Raw genomic sequence first — 14,953 nt, 5'->3', positions numbered from 1 at the left:
CAGTGCTTGGATAAATATCACAGTGCAGGAATGATGTTAAAAATGGGAGGACATTTGCAGAAGCCTGAATATGCATGAGATTGTCCGATCTTGGAAGCTAAACAGGCTCAGACCTGGTCAGTACTTGGAGGGGAGACCACCTTGGAGCACCACAGGTGCTGTAGGTTTCCGTGAGGATAAAGTGTTGACCCTCTGCAACCTTATTGTAGACAAAAGTCAAAGAATTTCATGTAATGGAATCTTTACCTTTTTCTGAATGGAAAACATCTCCTAGAGAACAGATGTAGTAGAGACAGGTGTGGGGTGGGGGGCTTGCAAGAGAGTGTGGGAGGAGGTGTAGTTCCAGTAGATGTGGGAGTTGACAAATAGTTTGTCTCCTGAGTATTCCAGGATGGGTAGAAACATGTCAGAAACTGTCCCAAAAATGATAAATGAGAAAAGGAGCACAAGTTGCTTTCAGAAACTACAGTCTGACACACCAAGGATGAGTGAGCATTGGTTTTCACAAAAGAGGAATTTAATTCTCACAGCTCTGGTACAGACATTTAAACACGATTTAGAAATGTGCTGGGAATCGGTTAAGGAACATCACATTAACAGTATCACATTAAAGTTGTGTTTTCATTCATTTTAAAGTAATTAAGTTACAGGAAGATACTTTGATAAATTAAAATGATCTGCCCATTGAACGCATGATGGAAAAATTCAATGCATATCCACTCCCAGGGCAAACAATCACATGCAGCAACAGGGGCGTTCGTACATTAACCTCGGACCCTTTGGGTTGGGCAACGAGTCCCAGAGCACCGTCAGCGGGACACCAGGTCACAGCAAGCGGCCGGAGCGCGTAACACCCAAGGGCACAGCCTCTTGCACCAGATCGCATTCCAGAGCGGGTCTGTTCCACTTGTCCGCGTCATCCTGCGATGTTGCGCAGCGAGGCCGGACCGTCCCGCCCAGCTCACCAAGCCCCCGCCTCTGGCCACGCTCTCCCACCCACCGCGGTCACCTGCCGACCATGCCCGCTAGGTGCAGCAGGCCGTTCGGGGCCGCTCCGGCTCGGCGCTGTGCCTCAGCTCCACGGTCTGGGACCGCTGCCTCGAGTTCCTGGCGATCCCTGCCGCCACCTGCTCCAGGACGGTCTCGAACAGCAGGTCAACGTTGTGGCCGGTCTTGGCGCTGGTCTCGAAGCACATGGTCTCGGCGGCGGGCACCTCCTGCTCCGCCAGCATCCGATACCGAACCAGCTGTTCGTACAGGCGGATGGCGTCTTCCCTCCGCGCTGCAGCCTGCGGCGGCGCGCACTCGTCGGTCAGGTCGCATTTATTGCCGGCCACGGCGAAGATGCAGTCGGGCTGCGCCGAGTCGGTCAACGTCAGGAAGCGGTTCTCCAGCTCCCGCAGGCTCTGCCGGCTCGTCACGTCGTAGGTGAGGATGACGGCGGCCGCTCCCCGGCAGTACATGGAGCCGAGCCCGTGGTACTCCTCTCGGCCTGGCGAAAGAAGCCAGCGTTAGTGCCGCTAACGCAGTAGGGATTAGTCCCAGCAGGGATGGGAGCGCAAGTCCGCCGGAGGGGAGGAGAAGAGTGGGTCTTTAGGCGGAAAAGGGGGGGGGGGGGGGGGGGCGGCAGCGGAAAGAGTCCCGGCGGTACCCTGAGCAAGAGTCACCTCTATAACCTGCTCAGCGTTCCATTGGGATCTTGTTGTGCACACTGTCCGCGCTCCCGTTACTACAAGGACAGCAAACCGTGCACGCGCATACTGCGGGTTCACCAATGCCTGATGTTCTGGGTGGATGCAGGGCGCCTGCAACCCTTCCTCCCCAGATCTGCTGAGGGCACCCGTCAAATGCAGGTTCAGCCGGAGCCTCTATGGCAGGGGTGTCAAACTCAAATTCACGGAGGGCCAAAATTAAAAACTTGGACTAAGTCGAGGGCCGAACTAAATATTTATTGAAAATTTTCAACAACATTTGCATGTTTTCTCTTCTTTCAACATATGTAACGTTAAACTTTAGGATATAACTTTAGGAGGATAATGTTACAGGTCAGGAGTAGGTAGTTCAAGTTCACCCTTTGCTTGACCTGAGGGAAACATATTTGGTTCCTGTGGAGATGTAGTCAGCATTCACAGGCTGTGTCCATTTTGGCCTGCATCAGGACTCAGCATTTCCTGCTCACTCCTCAGGCTCTAGGCCTCTATTCACCCTCGACCCACCATCCCTCTACCTGACCAGTTCTTTACCCAACCTCTACTCACCCCTCACTCCACTCGCTCTGCCTCTACCCACCCCATCCTATGCACGCCCCTCTACTGCCTCTCCCCTCAACCTGTTCCTCCCTCTACCCGTCTCTCACCCTCTAATCACCCCTCCCCTACTCGCCCTGCCCCTCCCCTTTTACCTCTTCCCTATCCAACCCTCCTTCTACTCATCCCTCCCTCTAACTGCCCCTCGCACCACCATAACTTCCCCTGCCCATTACTCCTCACCTACACCCTCTGCCCACCCCTGCTTACCCACCCACTCAGGCCCAGCGCGCTGCTGATCAGCCTTTGCGGAACAGTGGGAGCCGTGCGCAGCCTGCCATGTCCGTCGCGCCGACAGGAAATCACAGGCGCTCGCCAATCCGCCGCACCGCTCGACAGGTGGGAGAAGTGACTGGTTGTGCGGGGAGCCTTCCAACTGGCTTGCCGGCTGATGACATCGACAGACTTCTCGTGTTACAATTTTGTTTTCCCCATTCTCAAAGTTTGCACGGTCAACCTGCAACACTCTTGCTCCCTCCGCGTCCCGTGGATCTGATGCCTGGGTGTTGTTAGGATTCCCAGCAGAAGGTTTGTGGAACTTTACCATTCTGGATTCCTTTTTGAGAATATTCTGGCCATCTTTTAAGGGGGGTGGTTTTAGGGGGGAGGGGATAGTTAGGGGGTGGGGAAGGATGTGCAATGAAGGGGGAGGATGGTGGGGGTGACATTACCAAAAAACAGCATCGGCTCTCGCTGCAGGGTGGGCCACCTCTAATACATTTTTGAAATGATCTTGCTGGCCAAATATAATTATATCGCGGGCCAAATTTGGCCCACGGGCCAGAGTTTGACATGTGTGCTCTAGAATGACATCATGACTAATCTGTACCATTACCACCCACTCACCCTATCTCTTAACCTTAATCCAGGTCCAGCAATCCTAGCTCTGATATTGCCAATGAATCCCCAGTCTCAGCATGTAGGTGTTTGGCAAAGTGGTCACCCAATCTATGTTGTCCTGGATGGAAGTGATGTAGGGATGTTTTGCACTTTTTGTAATTCCAATGGGAAGTATCTAAGGTGGATGGAAGGATGGGTGGGAGGGGAAGAGCAGACTAGGGAATCTCAGAGAGACACCCCCATGAAAAGCAGATCAGGTGGAGAGGGGAAGAATAGGATTGCATTTGTAGAAGTGATGGAGAATTAGTGATGGAAGGAAAGTGAGGACCGGGGGGGGGGGGGGGGTTGGTGGGCATAACTTTTAAGGAATTAGAAGAATTAGAGAGGAGATGTTAGAAAATGTTTTACCAAAAGGTGTTGGTGTCCAGAACTCGCTCACTCAGATGGCAGGCAGGAGAGGGAGAAATATTCTCCACATTTAAACAGAACCTGATGATTCATGAACTGCAGACTGCAGACCCAGTGCTGGGAGCCAAGAATAAACTGGCAGCTCTTTTATCATCTGCATCACCACCACGATGGGCAGGATGGCCTCCTGTGAATTACAACAACAGCTTTGTTGGGGAGAAGTGCTTGGCGCTTAGAGAAATTATGCTGACTTTCACTATTTGCCTTTCACCATGGATTGTCACTGCATTGCTGCGTTGACCATTTCTGGCAGACTAAGTCCTAACACTGCCATTATCCCACTTCCCCTTGTCCCAGTCACCCCTAAATGTCCAGGCACTAATTTGAAGGTTCTCTTCCCCCTTTCCAAGCCTCTCTCCTGGAGGCATAAAACACAAAAGTCTCCAGATGCTTTGATTGTAGTTAAAAATGCAGAAATGTTGGAGGAACACAGAAGGTCTCACAGTGTCCATACGAGGTAAAGATATATTACCGGCATTTTGCACCCGAATACACCAGCATTTCTGTGTTTTTACTCCATCATGTCATCAGCCTCCATGAATCATTACAGATCTACCCTTAATCTTACAAGCCCAAGGTGAAGCAGTCTAGTCCTCAGAAGTGAACATTCCTGAACAATCTGCACCACCTCAAGCCTCGATTGTCCCACAAGTTGGACTTTAAATGCTGTGTAGCTAAGGAATTGGTTTTGTATAGGCATTGCCATCAGTTGAGTGAAAGCTCAGTGCTGTAACATCCCTACCTAACTTACAAAAGAACATGTCAAAAGGCCTGTGACAAGGGACCAGCAAGGCAGTACTGTGACAGAGTATATATATATATATATATATAGATATATAGATGGATTTGCTTCTGGGAGATAGATTGGGAAAAGTTTGTTAGAGTAGGTCACATGCAAACATTTTAAAACAGATCTTATTTGAAATACTGGAGACAGTGGCTTCTCACATCTTTTTGCAAGAGTTTTGAAGAGTGCTCAAAGGACGTTACTAATGGATTATTGTTTATCAAGGCAACAGATGAAAGAGCATGCTGTCTGAAAGGAGAATTCGCTGTTGTAAAAGGGTCGTATGGTTTTGTAAGCGGAGAGAGTCAAACAGCCTTTCTCTCAGTCTCGGTGTGTGTGTGAGAGAGAGAGAGAGAGAAGCAGCGATCACTTGACAGTGTCAGCCAGCAGAAGTTGCTGGGACTGAAACAGGACAAGCTGGCAAGCTTGTGGAAGACAGCCTGGTCGAAGCCTTTGTGGCTCATGCAAGAGGAGAGGACTGTCTGTCTAATGTTTCACTTGGAATAAGGGAAACAAGAAGGAACTCTGTGATGACCTGAAAGAAAGAGATTATCATCTGGAGAACCCCAACGGGGCAAGTTTTGTCAGCAAGACACTGGAGTGAAGTTGTGGATGGCCTGGAACAACAAATATCTCTCTAAAAACCAACAAGAACCTTCCTGAGCAGTAACCATTTACCTTTTGAGCACCAAAGCCTGGTGAACTTTATACATGTTAAATTCTGTGCACAGTATAAGGATTGCCTATAACCAGAGGCCTTGGAAGAATGAGAAGTGAGATTGGACTGTGAACCAAAGAAAACTTTTCTGAACTTACACACACGTGTGCTGAGAATTAGAAGGCGGTTAAGTAAGTGAATAGAGATGTTAAAGTTTGATTCCATTTCCATGTTTAAAGATGATTAAAAGGAACTTTTGTTTAAGTAACCATTTGTCTTGGTGAATATCTATTGCTGCTGGGTTTTGAGGTCCTCTTGGCTCATAACAGTTTGGAGTGTGAGGGAAAGAGAACCAATTGTGCAGAGGATGTCAATCTGCAGAGAATTATGGGTATATGAAAGGAGTGGTCAAAGATCTTGAGTCTGTTGGTAAATACAAGATCATCCACTTTGGAAGGAAAAATAGAAATCATATGATAAATTACATAATGAAAAATTGCTGAGAGATTTGGGAGTGCCTGTGCATGAATTACAAAAGGTTGGTTTGCAGGTGTAACAGGTTATCAAGAAGGCAAATAGGATGTTGGCCTTCATTGCTGGAGGGATTGAATTTCAAGAGTAGGAAGGTTCTGCTGCAATTGTACAGGGCACTGGTGAGGCCGCACCTGGAGTACTGTGTGCAGTTCTTGTCTCCGATATAAAACCTACGACCCAAGGACCTCGCTGCCACGTCCCAGCTTGCTTGGCCACGGCACACGAACCATGGGTGTAAAGGGTGGGGCCAGTACTGCGCGCACTGCACTCCACCTAAAAGCTCCTTTGCACAGGCCCGAGGACAGGTCCACGTCCTCCCCCTCCATGTCCTCTCCTCAAAAGATGCTCACAAACTCAAGCTAGCATGCTGGAACATCAGAACCATGCTAGACAAGGCTGACAGCCACCGACCTGAATGTCGGTCTGCCCTCATTGCACATGAACTCCTCAGACTTGACATCGACATAGCCGCTCTCAGTGAAGTCTGCCTGGCAGATGTAGGCAGCCTCCAAGAACGCGGCGCGGGCTACACACTCTACTGGTCTGGCAAGCCTTCGGATGAACGACGCCTATCTGGTGTAGGCTTCATGGTCAAGAACTTCATTGCCTCCAAACTCGAAAACCTTCCGACAGGCCACTCGGACCGAATCATGTCCATGCGACTCCCCCTTCAAAACACGCGTTGCATCACCCTCATCAGTGTCTATGCTCCAACCCTCCAGGCGGAACCAGCAGAAAAGGACAAGTTCTACACTGACCTGCGCAACCTCATCCAACGCACCCCTACAGCCGACAAGGTTGTCATCCTTGGCGACTTCAACGCTCGCGTCGGCAAAGACTCAGAAACCTGGCCAGGAATCCTGGGCAAGCATGGCGTCGGCAAGTGCAACGACAATGGGCGCCTCCTGTTGGAGCTCTGCGCAGAACAGCGGCTTGTCATTACAAACACCCTTTTTCAGCAGAGGGACAGCCTTAAGACTACCTGGATGCATCCCCGATCCAAACACTGGCACCTCCTGGACTACATCCTGGTGCGAGAAAGTGACAAACGAGATGTGCTCCACACCAGGGTCATGCCCAGCGCGGAATGCCACACTGACCACCGGCTGGTTCGCTGCAAGCTCAACCTTCACTTCAAGCCAAAGCCCAGGAACAGTAAAGCCCCCAGAAAGAGGTTCAATGTTGGAAACCTGCAGTCAGACGAAGCGAGAGGAAACTTCCAGGCAAACCTCAAAGCAAAGCTCGACGATGCAATCCGCCTCACGGACCCGTCCCCTGAAACCCACTGGGATCAGTTGAAGACTACCATACTGCAATCCACTGAAGAGGTACTGGGCTCCTCCTCCAGGAAAAACAAGGACTGGTTCGACGAAAACAGCCAGGAAATCCAGGAGCTGCTGGCAAAGAAGTGAGCTGCCCACCAGGCTCACCTTACAAAGCCGTCCTGTCCAGAGAAGAAACAAGCCTTCCGTCGCGCATGCAGCCATCTTCAGCGCAAACTCCGGGAGATCCAAAATGAGTGGTGGACTAGCCTCGCCAAACGAACCCAGCTCAGCGTGGACATTGGCGACTTCAGGGGTTTCTACGAGGCTCTAAAGGCTGTGTACGGCCCCTCACCCCAAGTCCAAAGCCCGCTGCGCAGGTCAGACGGCAAAGTCCTCCTCAGCGACAAGATCTCCATCCTCAACCGATGGTCAGAACACTTCCAATCTCTTTTCAGTGCCAACCGCTCAGTCCAAGATTCCGCCCTGCTCCAGCTCCCTCAACAGCCCCTAAGGCTAGAGTTGGATGAGGTCCTCACCCAGGATGAGACATATTAGGCAATCGAACAACTGAAAAGTGGCAAAGCAGCAGGTATGGATGGAATCCCCCCCAGAGGTCTGGAAGGCTGGCGGCAAAACTCTGCATGCCACACTGCATGAGTTTTTCAAGCTTTGTTGGGACCAAGGAAAACTGCCTCAGGACCTTCGTGATGCCACCACCATCACCCTGTACAAAAACAAAGGCGAGAAATCAGACTGCTCAAACTACAGGGGAATCACGCTGCTCTCCATTGCAGGCAAAATCTTCGCTAGGATTCTCCTAAATAAAATAATAACTAGTGTCGCCGAGAATATTCTCCCAGAATCACAGTGCGGCTTTCGCGCAAACAGAGGAACTACTGACATGGTCTTTGCCCTCAGACAGCTCCAAGAAAAGTGCAGAGAACAAAACAAAGGACTCTACATCACCTTTGTTGACCTCACCAAAGCCTTCGACACCGTGAGCAGGAAAGGGCTTTGGCAAATACTAGAGCGCATCGGATGCCCCCCAAAGTTCCTCAACATGATTATCCAACTGCACGAAAACCAACAAGGTCGGGTCAGATACAGCAATGACCTCTCTGAACCCTTCTCCATTAACAATGGCGTGAAGCAAGGCTGTGTTTTCACACCAACCCTCTTTTCAATCTTCTTCAGGATGATGCTGAAACAAGCCATGAAAGACCTCAACAATGAAGACGCTGTTTACATCTGGTACTGCACGGATGGCAGTCTCTTCAATCTGAGGCGCCTGCAAGCTCACACCAAGACACAAGAGAAACTTGTCCGTGAACTACTCTTTGCAGACGATGCCGCTTTAGTTGCCCATTCAGAGCCAGCTCTTCAGCGCTTGATGTCCTGTTTTGCGAAAACTGCCAAAATGTTTGGCCTGGAAGTCAGCCTGAAGAAAACTGAGGTCCTCCATCAGCCAGCTCCCCACCATGACTACCAGCCCCCTCACATCTCCATCGGGCACACAAAACTCAAAACAGTCAACCAGTTTACCTATCTTGGCTGCACCATTTCATCAGATGCAAGGATAGACAATGAGATAGACAACAGACTCACCAAGGCAAATAGCGCCTTTGGAAGACTACACAAAAGAGTCTGGAAAAACAACCAACTGAAAAACCTCACAAAGATAAGCGTATACAGAGCCGTTGTCATACCCACACTCCTGTTCGGCTCCGAATCATGGGTCCTCTACCGGCATCACCTACGGCTCCTAGAACGCTTCCACCAGCGTTGTCTCCGCTCCATCCTCAACATTCATTGGAGCGCTTTCATCCCTAACGTCGAAGTACTCGAGATGACAGAGGTCGACAGCATCGAGTCCACGCTGCTGAAGATCCAGCTGCGCTGGGTGGGTCATGTCGCCAGAATGGAGGTCCATCGCCTTCCCAAGATCGTGTTATATGGCGAGCTCTCCACTGGCCACCGTGACAGAGGTGCACCAAAGAAGAGGTACAAGGACTGCCTAAAGAAATCTCTTGGTGCCTGCCACATTGACCACCGCCAGTGGGCTGATATCGCCTCAAACCGTGCATCTTGGCGCCTCACAGTTTGGCGGGCAGCAACCTCCTTTGAAGAAGACCGCAGAGCCCACCTCACTGACAAAAGGCAAAGGAGGAAAAACCCAACACCCAACCCCAACCAACCAATTTTCCCCTGCAACCGCTGCAACCGTGTCTGCCTGTCCCGCATCGGACTTGTCAGCCACAAACAAGCCTGCAGCTGACGTGGACATTTATCCCCTCCATAAATCTTCGTCCGCGAAGCCAAGCCAAAGAAAAAACTTGAGTCTGTTGGTAAATACAAGATCATCCACTTTGGAAGGAAAAATAGAAATCATATGATAAATTACATAATGAAAAATTGCTGAGAGATTTGGGAGTGCCTGTGCATGAACTGGCTTAGGAGGCAGGCAGAGAAGGTTCACTTGGTTGATGCTAGAGATGAGGTGGGGGGGGGGGGGGGAGTCAGCTGATGAGGAGAGATTGAGTCACCCAGGACTAGTAGGTATTCAGAAGAATGAGATGACATCTTATAGAAATATAAAATTATGAAAAGGATAGATAAGATAGAGGCAGGAATGTGTTTCCAATGGCAGGTGAGTCTAGAACAAGGGGTCATGGCCTCAAGATTCAGGAGATTTAGGATGGGAATGAGAAGGAACTGCTTTTCCCAGAGAGTTGTGTATCTGGAATTATCTGCCCAAGGAAGCAATAGAATCTGCCTCATTAAATGCATTAGAGATGAGATAGACAGACCAATATTTGCATGGAAAGGGAATTAAAGGTTACAGGAAATGCAGGTAAGTGGAGCTAAGTCCACAACCAGATCAGCCATGATCTTAAATTTAAATTTATTTTAAAATTTAGACATACAGCACGGTAACAGGCCATTTCGGCCCACGAGTCCCAATTTGCACCCTATTAACTTATACCCCCAGTACATTTCAAACAATGGGAGGAAACCGGAGCACCCAGGGAAAACCCACGCAGACATGAGGAGAGCATACAAACTCTTGACAGACAGCACAGGATTCAAACCCTGGTCTCGATCGCTGGCACTGTGCTAACTGCTCCACCAACCATTCTTATTGAATGGCAGAGCAGACTTGATGGGTCAGATGACTGGTTCCTTTTTCTTGAGCTCCACAGAGATCTAGCAGAGTGAAAGTGGATGTTGAGTGAATTCACTGGCACGTCACAAGATTTAATAACAGAGCCCTGGCAGCCACTGGTTCCAGCCTGCCCACTGATTCCACTGCCTGTCTGCTATTGGCCAGGTACTAGATTGGAAACACCTTGAGCACTCTGTGGATGGAGCAAGGAGGTGTTGGACCCCTGTAGAGGAACTCTCTGGCACATGGACTTGAAGAACCATTGGTTGGCTGTGGGGACAGGTGGATGCCCATTTTTCGTGATAATGGGCCAGCGTCATGTTTTGTGGACACGAAGTGACTGGGAGAGAGTGAGAGTGTTCCAAAGAATCATGGCACTGGGCTGTGACAGCTCCATGAAATGTTCACAATGGTCCCAGTGAAACAGGGCTTGTGGCTGCTCTCAGACTCTGCCAGCCTCATGACAGACTGCAGAATAAGGCTGATGGCTCCAGTATCCACCGTAGAGAGCACGGTGAAGATAGCAATCATCTCCACGAGTACAAAATAATGAGAAAAATAGATTGGGAGAAGGCACAGAGTAGGGGAACTGAGAACCAGAGGACATCGGTTTAAGGTGAGGAGGGAGAGATTTCACAGGACCCTGAGGGGAAGTTTTTCTTTTCTACACAGAGGGTGGTAGGTATATGGGACTAGCTGTAGGAGGAGTAGTTGAGGCAGGAACTATTCCAATGTTTAAGAGACATTTAGATGGACACATGGATAGAATGGGTTTAGAAGGATATGGGCCAAATGCAGGCAGTTGGGACCAGTGTAGGTGAGCAATTTGGGCCAAAGGGGCTTTCCCATCCTTTATGACTTCATGGCAGGATTAGCACCCATGAAGAAGCAGAAAAGCGAAAGCTGAGACGTCTGCAGAACAAGGTGAGATGGGAGGAAGGCTGATGCTGGCAGAGGCAGAGAGTGCAAAATGGTGGCACAATATGAGACCAAGAGCCACAGTGGAGTCACAAGGTGGTAAGAGGACAGGTGATGATCCAGGAGTCAATGGAGTGTGCCTTCATATTATCAGTCGGGCGTAATGGCAGAGTTAGGACTTGGTCTGCCAGAAATGGCCAACACAGCGACGCAGTGACAATCCATGGTGAAAGGAAGACAGAGCAGTCAGCATCATTTCTCCAAGGGCCAAGCATTACACACACTGGATGACGTGTTTAAGGTGGATGGGGGGGGGGGGGGGGGTGGTGAGAGGAGGGAAGTTCGAGGGAGATGTATGACCAAATGTTTACAGAGAGTAATGGGTGCCTGGAACAGGCTGCCAGCAGGAGCAGTATAGTTTAAGAGGCTTCTAGACATGAATATGAAAGGGATGGAGGGAGGTCAATCAGATGCGAGCAGCAGTTTTAGTTTGATTTGACATCATGTTCAGTAGAGACATGTCCGTTGCTAGGCTGAGCAGTTCGACATCCAGCATGATTTGGACAGTACCTTTCTCCTGACAGCCAATGGCAGCACTTTGAGCCCTCAATGGCAGCAATGCAGTAGAGAGGATGACATGGATTGGGGCTCATGCGATGAGGGCCTGGGGCAAGTTGGGACTGACCACACCTTTGCTGAGCTATAGCGTCTGTGTTGCAGCCCCTTGATACATGGCTTATTCCTTTCTGAATGATTTCTAAAGCTTTGGGGTTCACATTCCCCAGCTTATTTCTGCTGGCCGTGATGATAGGGGGCGGGGACTATTTTTTTTAGCAAGAAGCCACATGGGACCAGGCGTCTTGTGAAGATGTTGTAATATGCTGCCAGCCCAGCTAGGTCTTGTGACTGGTGCAAAGGTGGAGAAACAGCGTTTAAACAACGTATAAACACACACTCTACTAGACAGAAAATTGCAAAATAACTTTTCAACCATGACTCAAAACCAAATCAGATGTATTTACAAAAAGTGGTTGTGAGCAGCCAAAGTCACTTGTGGGGCAGCAAATGGAAACTTGCTTAGTCATTTCAATCACGGAGAGTGGCTTATGCAAACTTTTACCGTTTCAACTCCAGCCATGGGAAGTCAGTCGAGCATAGGCCCAATGAAAAGTTACCCTGCTGCCCAACTCCGCACTCCTCCCATCCACTCCAACCACAGACATCAGCACAGGGTTGAAAGGGACAGAGATCACCTTAAACAAAGGTGTGACCACTACTTGCTGCAGTACAAGGCAGGGGTTTCTTGTTAGGACCCTTCGCCCTCCCAAGCACTGCACAACTTGCTTTCAAACTATCATTTCCAATATCAGCAAAGGTGAGAGTCAAGTTCCATGAAAGGGCACTGATAGAGATCGCAGTTAAGGTTGGGGGGGGGGGAAGGAAGGGAGAGAAAGAGGTGGAGATGCAGAGGGAGAAAGAGAGGGGAGGGAGGGGAAGGAAGGGAGAGAAAGAGGGGAAGATGCAGAAGGAGAAAGTGAGTGGGAAATGCAGAGGGAGAGGGATGGGGAAGGAAGAGAGAAAGAGAGGGAGGGGGAAGAAAGGGGAGATGCAGAGGGGGATAGAGAGAGGAGGGAAGAAGGGGGGGGAGAGAATTTCCTGTGGTGGGGATAGCTACCATAGAGAGGATGATGTGGGACTCATCCCACACGGGGCAGAGTGCCTTATGTAGCACTGTAGTTCTGTCGGTACTCTCTGCTGTCTTGTGGCGGCCCATTTATTGGCCAAGTGTTCTTCTCTTGTTTGGGTGTTAAGAAATTGCATCTGTATAGCACCTGACCGAAACATGTTCTGGGCTTCTAAAAGGGGATGGAACACATTTAGAGCTGGATGGATATTCACATGTCCCTTTGGGCAGCTCCTCGCTCTCCAAATACCTGCCCGCACCCCCCCACCCCGACTCACCCGCCGTATCCCAGATGGAGATGCTGTGGGGGCCCCAGTGCTTGAGAAGAAGGCGGCGCCACTGTGCTGAGGGTGTCTTGGAAGCGCCGCTCGATGTAGCGCTGGAGCAGCGAGCTCTTGCCCACGTTCACCGCGCCCAGGATTACGACCTTGCCGTCCGCTTCATCATGGTGCGGCCGCCCGGTCCGGGATCGGTGCTGCTCACTCTTCGCCGAGTTTCCGTGGTCAGAAAAACGGAAACAGGCCGGAACAAAGTCTTCCCAAAGTTCGCAACTAATTCTCCGCGATTTTCGGCCCACTCATATCTCCGTCGCCACACCCCTCCCCCTCTCTGCTCCCACCTTCTCTCCCTCCGCTTTCTTGCTCCTTCCCCGATTTCCTCTCCCTCCCTCTGTGTCTCCCTCTCTACCTCTTCCCCTCCCTCTCTATCTCTCCCTCCCCTCTCTACCTCTTCCCTCCTCACTATCTCTCCCTCCTCTCTCTACTTCTTCCTCTCATCACTATCCCCTCCCCTCTCTACCTCTTCCCCTCCTCACTATCTCTCCCTCCCCTCTACCTCTTCCCATCTACCTCTTCCCCTCCTCACTATCTCTCCCTCCCCCCTCTACCTCTTCCCCTCTACCCTCTTCCCTCTACCTCTTCCCCTCTCACTATCTCTCCCTCCCCTCTCTACCTCTTCCCCTCCTCACTATCTCTCCCTCCCCCTCTACCTCTTCCCCTCTACCTCTTCCCCTCTACCTCTTCCCCTCCTCACTATCTCTCCCTCCCCTCTCTACCTCTTCCCCTCCTCACTATCTCTCCCTCCCCTCTACCTCTTCCCCTCCTCACTATCTCTCCCTCCCTCTACCTCTTCCCCTCCTCACTATCTCTCCCTCCCCCACTCTACTCTTCCCCTCCTCACTATCTCTCCCCTCCCCTACCTCTTCCCCTCCTATCTATCTCTCCCTCACCATTTCTACCTCTTCCCCCCTCTCTCTCTCCCATACCAACTCTACCTCTTACCCTCTCAACCTCTTCCCCTCTCTAACTTTCCTTCCCAAATCTACCTCTTCCCTTTCTATCTCTCCCCTCCCCTCTACCCCTCTCTCTCTCCCTCCTTCGCTACCTCTTCCCCATCTCTCTCCCCTCTCTATTTCTCCCTCCCCTCTACCTCTTCCCCTCTCCTCTCTAGCTCTTCCCCTCCTCTCTATCCTCCCTCCCCTCTACCTCTCCCCCACCCTCCCTCCCCATTCTCATCCCCTCTCCCTGCTGGTGCTCCCTCCCTTCTCTTTATCTTCCCTCCCACCCCAACCTCCCCCATCCTGACTCTTTCCTCCCTTTCACTCTCTCCTATTCCTGCTAGCTCCCTTCCTCCTCTCCACCCATCCTGTCCCCTTCTCTCACCTCATCCCTTTCCCTCACTTTTCCCCACCCTCCCCAACCCCCTCCCCCACCTTCCCCATCTTCTTCCTCCCTCCCTCACCCTCCCGCTGTCCCATCCTCTCCTTCCCCCTGCTCCACACATCCCTCTCTCCCTTCCTCACCAACCCCCTCCCCTCTCATCCTTCTCCCCCTCTCCCTGTTCCTCCCCTCTTTTTCTCTCTCCCCCACCCATCCCCTTTTCCACCCCTCCCGCTCTCTCTCCCTCTCCTTCCTCCTTTCTCATGGCCCTAACCTCCCTCCCCATTCTCCTCCCCTCCCTTCCTCAGTTCCGTCTCCCTCTCTCTCCCCTTCCTCCTCCTCCCTCCCCTCTCACTCCACCTCCCCTACCCCACTTCCCTCATCATAACTCCCTCCTCTACTTTGCCCCACTTCCTCCTCTCCCACCCTGATTCCCTCCACTTCCCTTCCCCACACTCCCCTCCCTGGCCCAATCTCCCACCCCCCTCCCCACATTCTTCCTCCTACCTACCCTCCCTCCTCATTTCCCACCCTCCCTCTCTCCTGTTCCTCTCCTCTCCCCATCCTACCCTCCTTCTCCTACCTCATCCTTCCACACCCTCTCCTCTTCTTCCCCATCTTCCCCTCTTCCTCCTCTCCTTGTCCCACCCTCCCCTCACGTCCTCTCACTCT

General features: G+C 51.1%; 1 protein-coding gene across 1 annotated transcript; it reads right to left on the bottom strand.

The window, feature by feature from the left end:
- Positions 1-499: 499 nt before the first annotated feature.
- On the bottom strand, positions 500-14,379 carry LOC138740017 (ras-related protein Rab-20-like). Its single transcript, XM_069892468.1, is given in 4 exon segments — positions 500-1,492; positions 12,902-12,957; positions 12,959-13,199; positions 14,364-14,379. Coding segments are annotated over 4 exon segments (780 nt in total). The 3' UTR covers positions 500-1,025.
- Positions 14,380-14,953: the final 574 nt, after the last annotated feature.

The sequence above is a fragment of the Narcine bancroftii genome, chromosome 7, assembly GCF_036971445.1.
Source record: "Narcine bancroftii isolate sNarBan1 chromosome 7, sNarBan1.hap1, whole genome shotgun sequence".
Classification (NCBI taxonomy): domain Eukaryota; kingdom Metazoa; phylum Chordata; class Chondrichthyes; order Torpediniformes; family Narcinidae; genus Narcine; species Narcine bancroftii.
The sequence above is the reverse complement of the archived record's forward strand: the minus strand, read 5'-3'. Positions and strand labels throughout refer to the sequence as shown.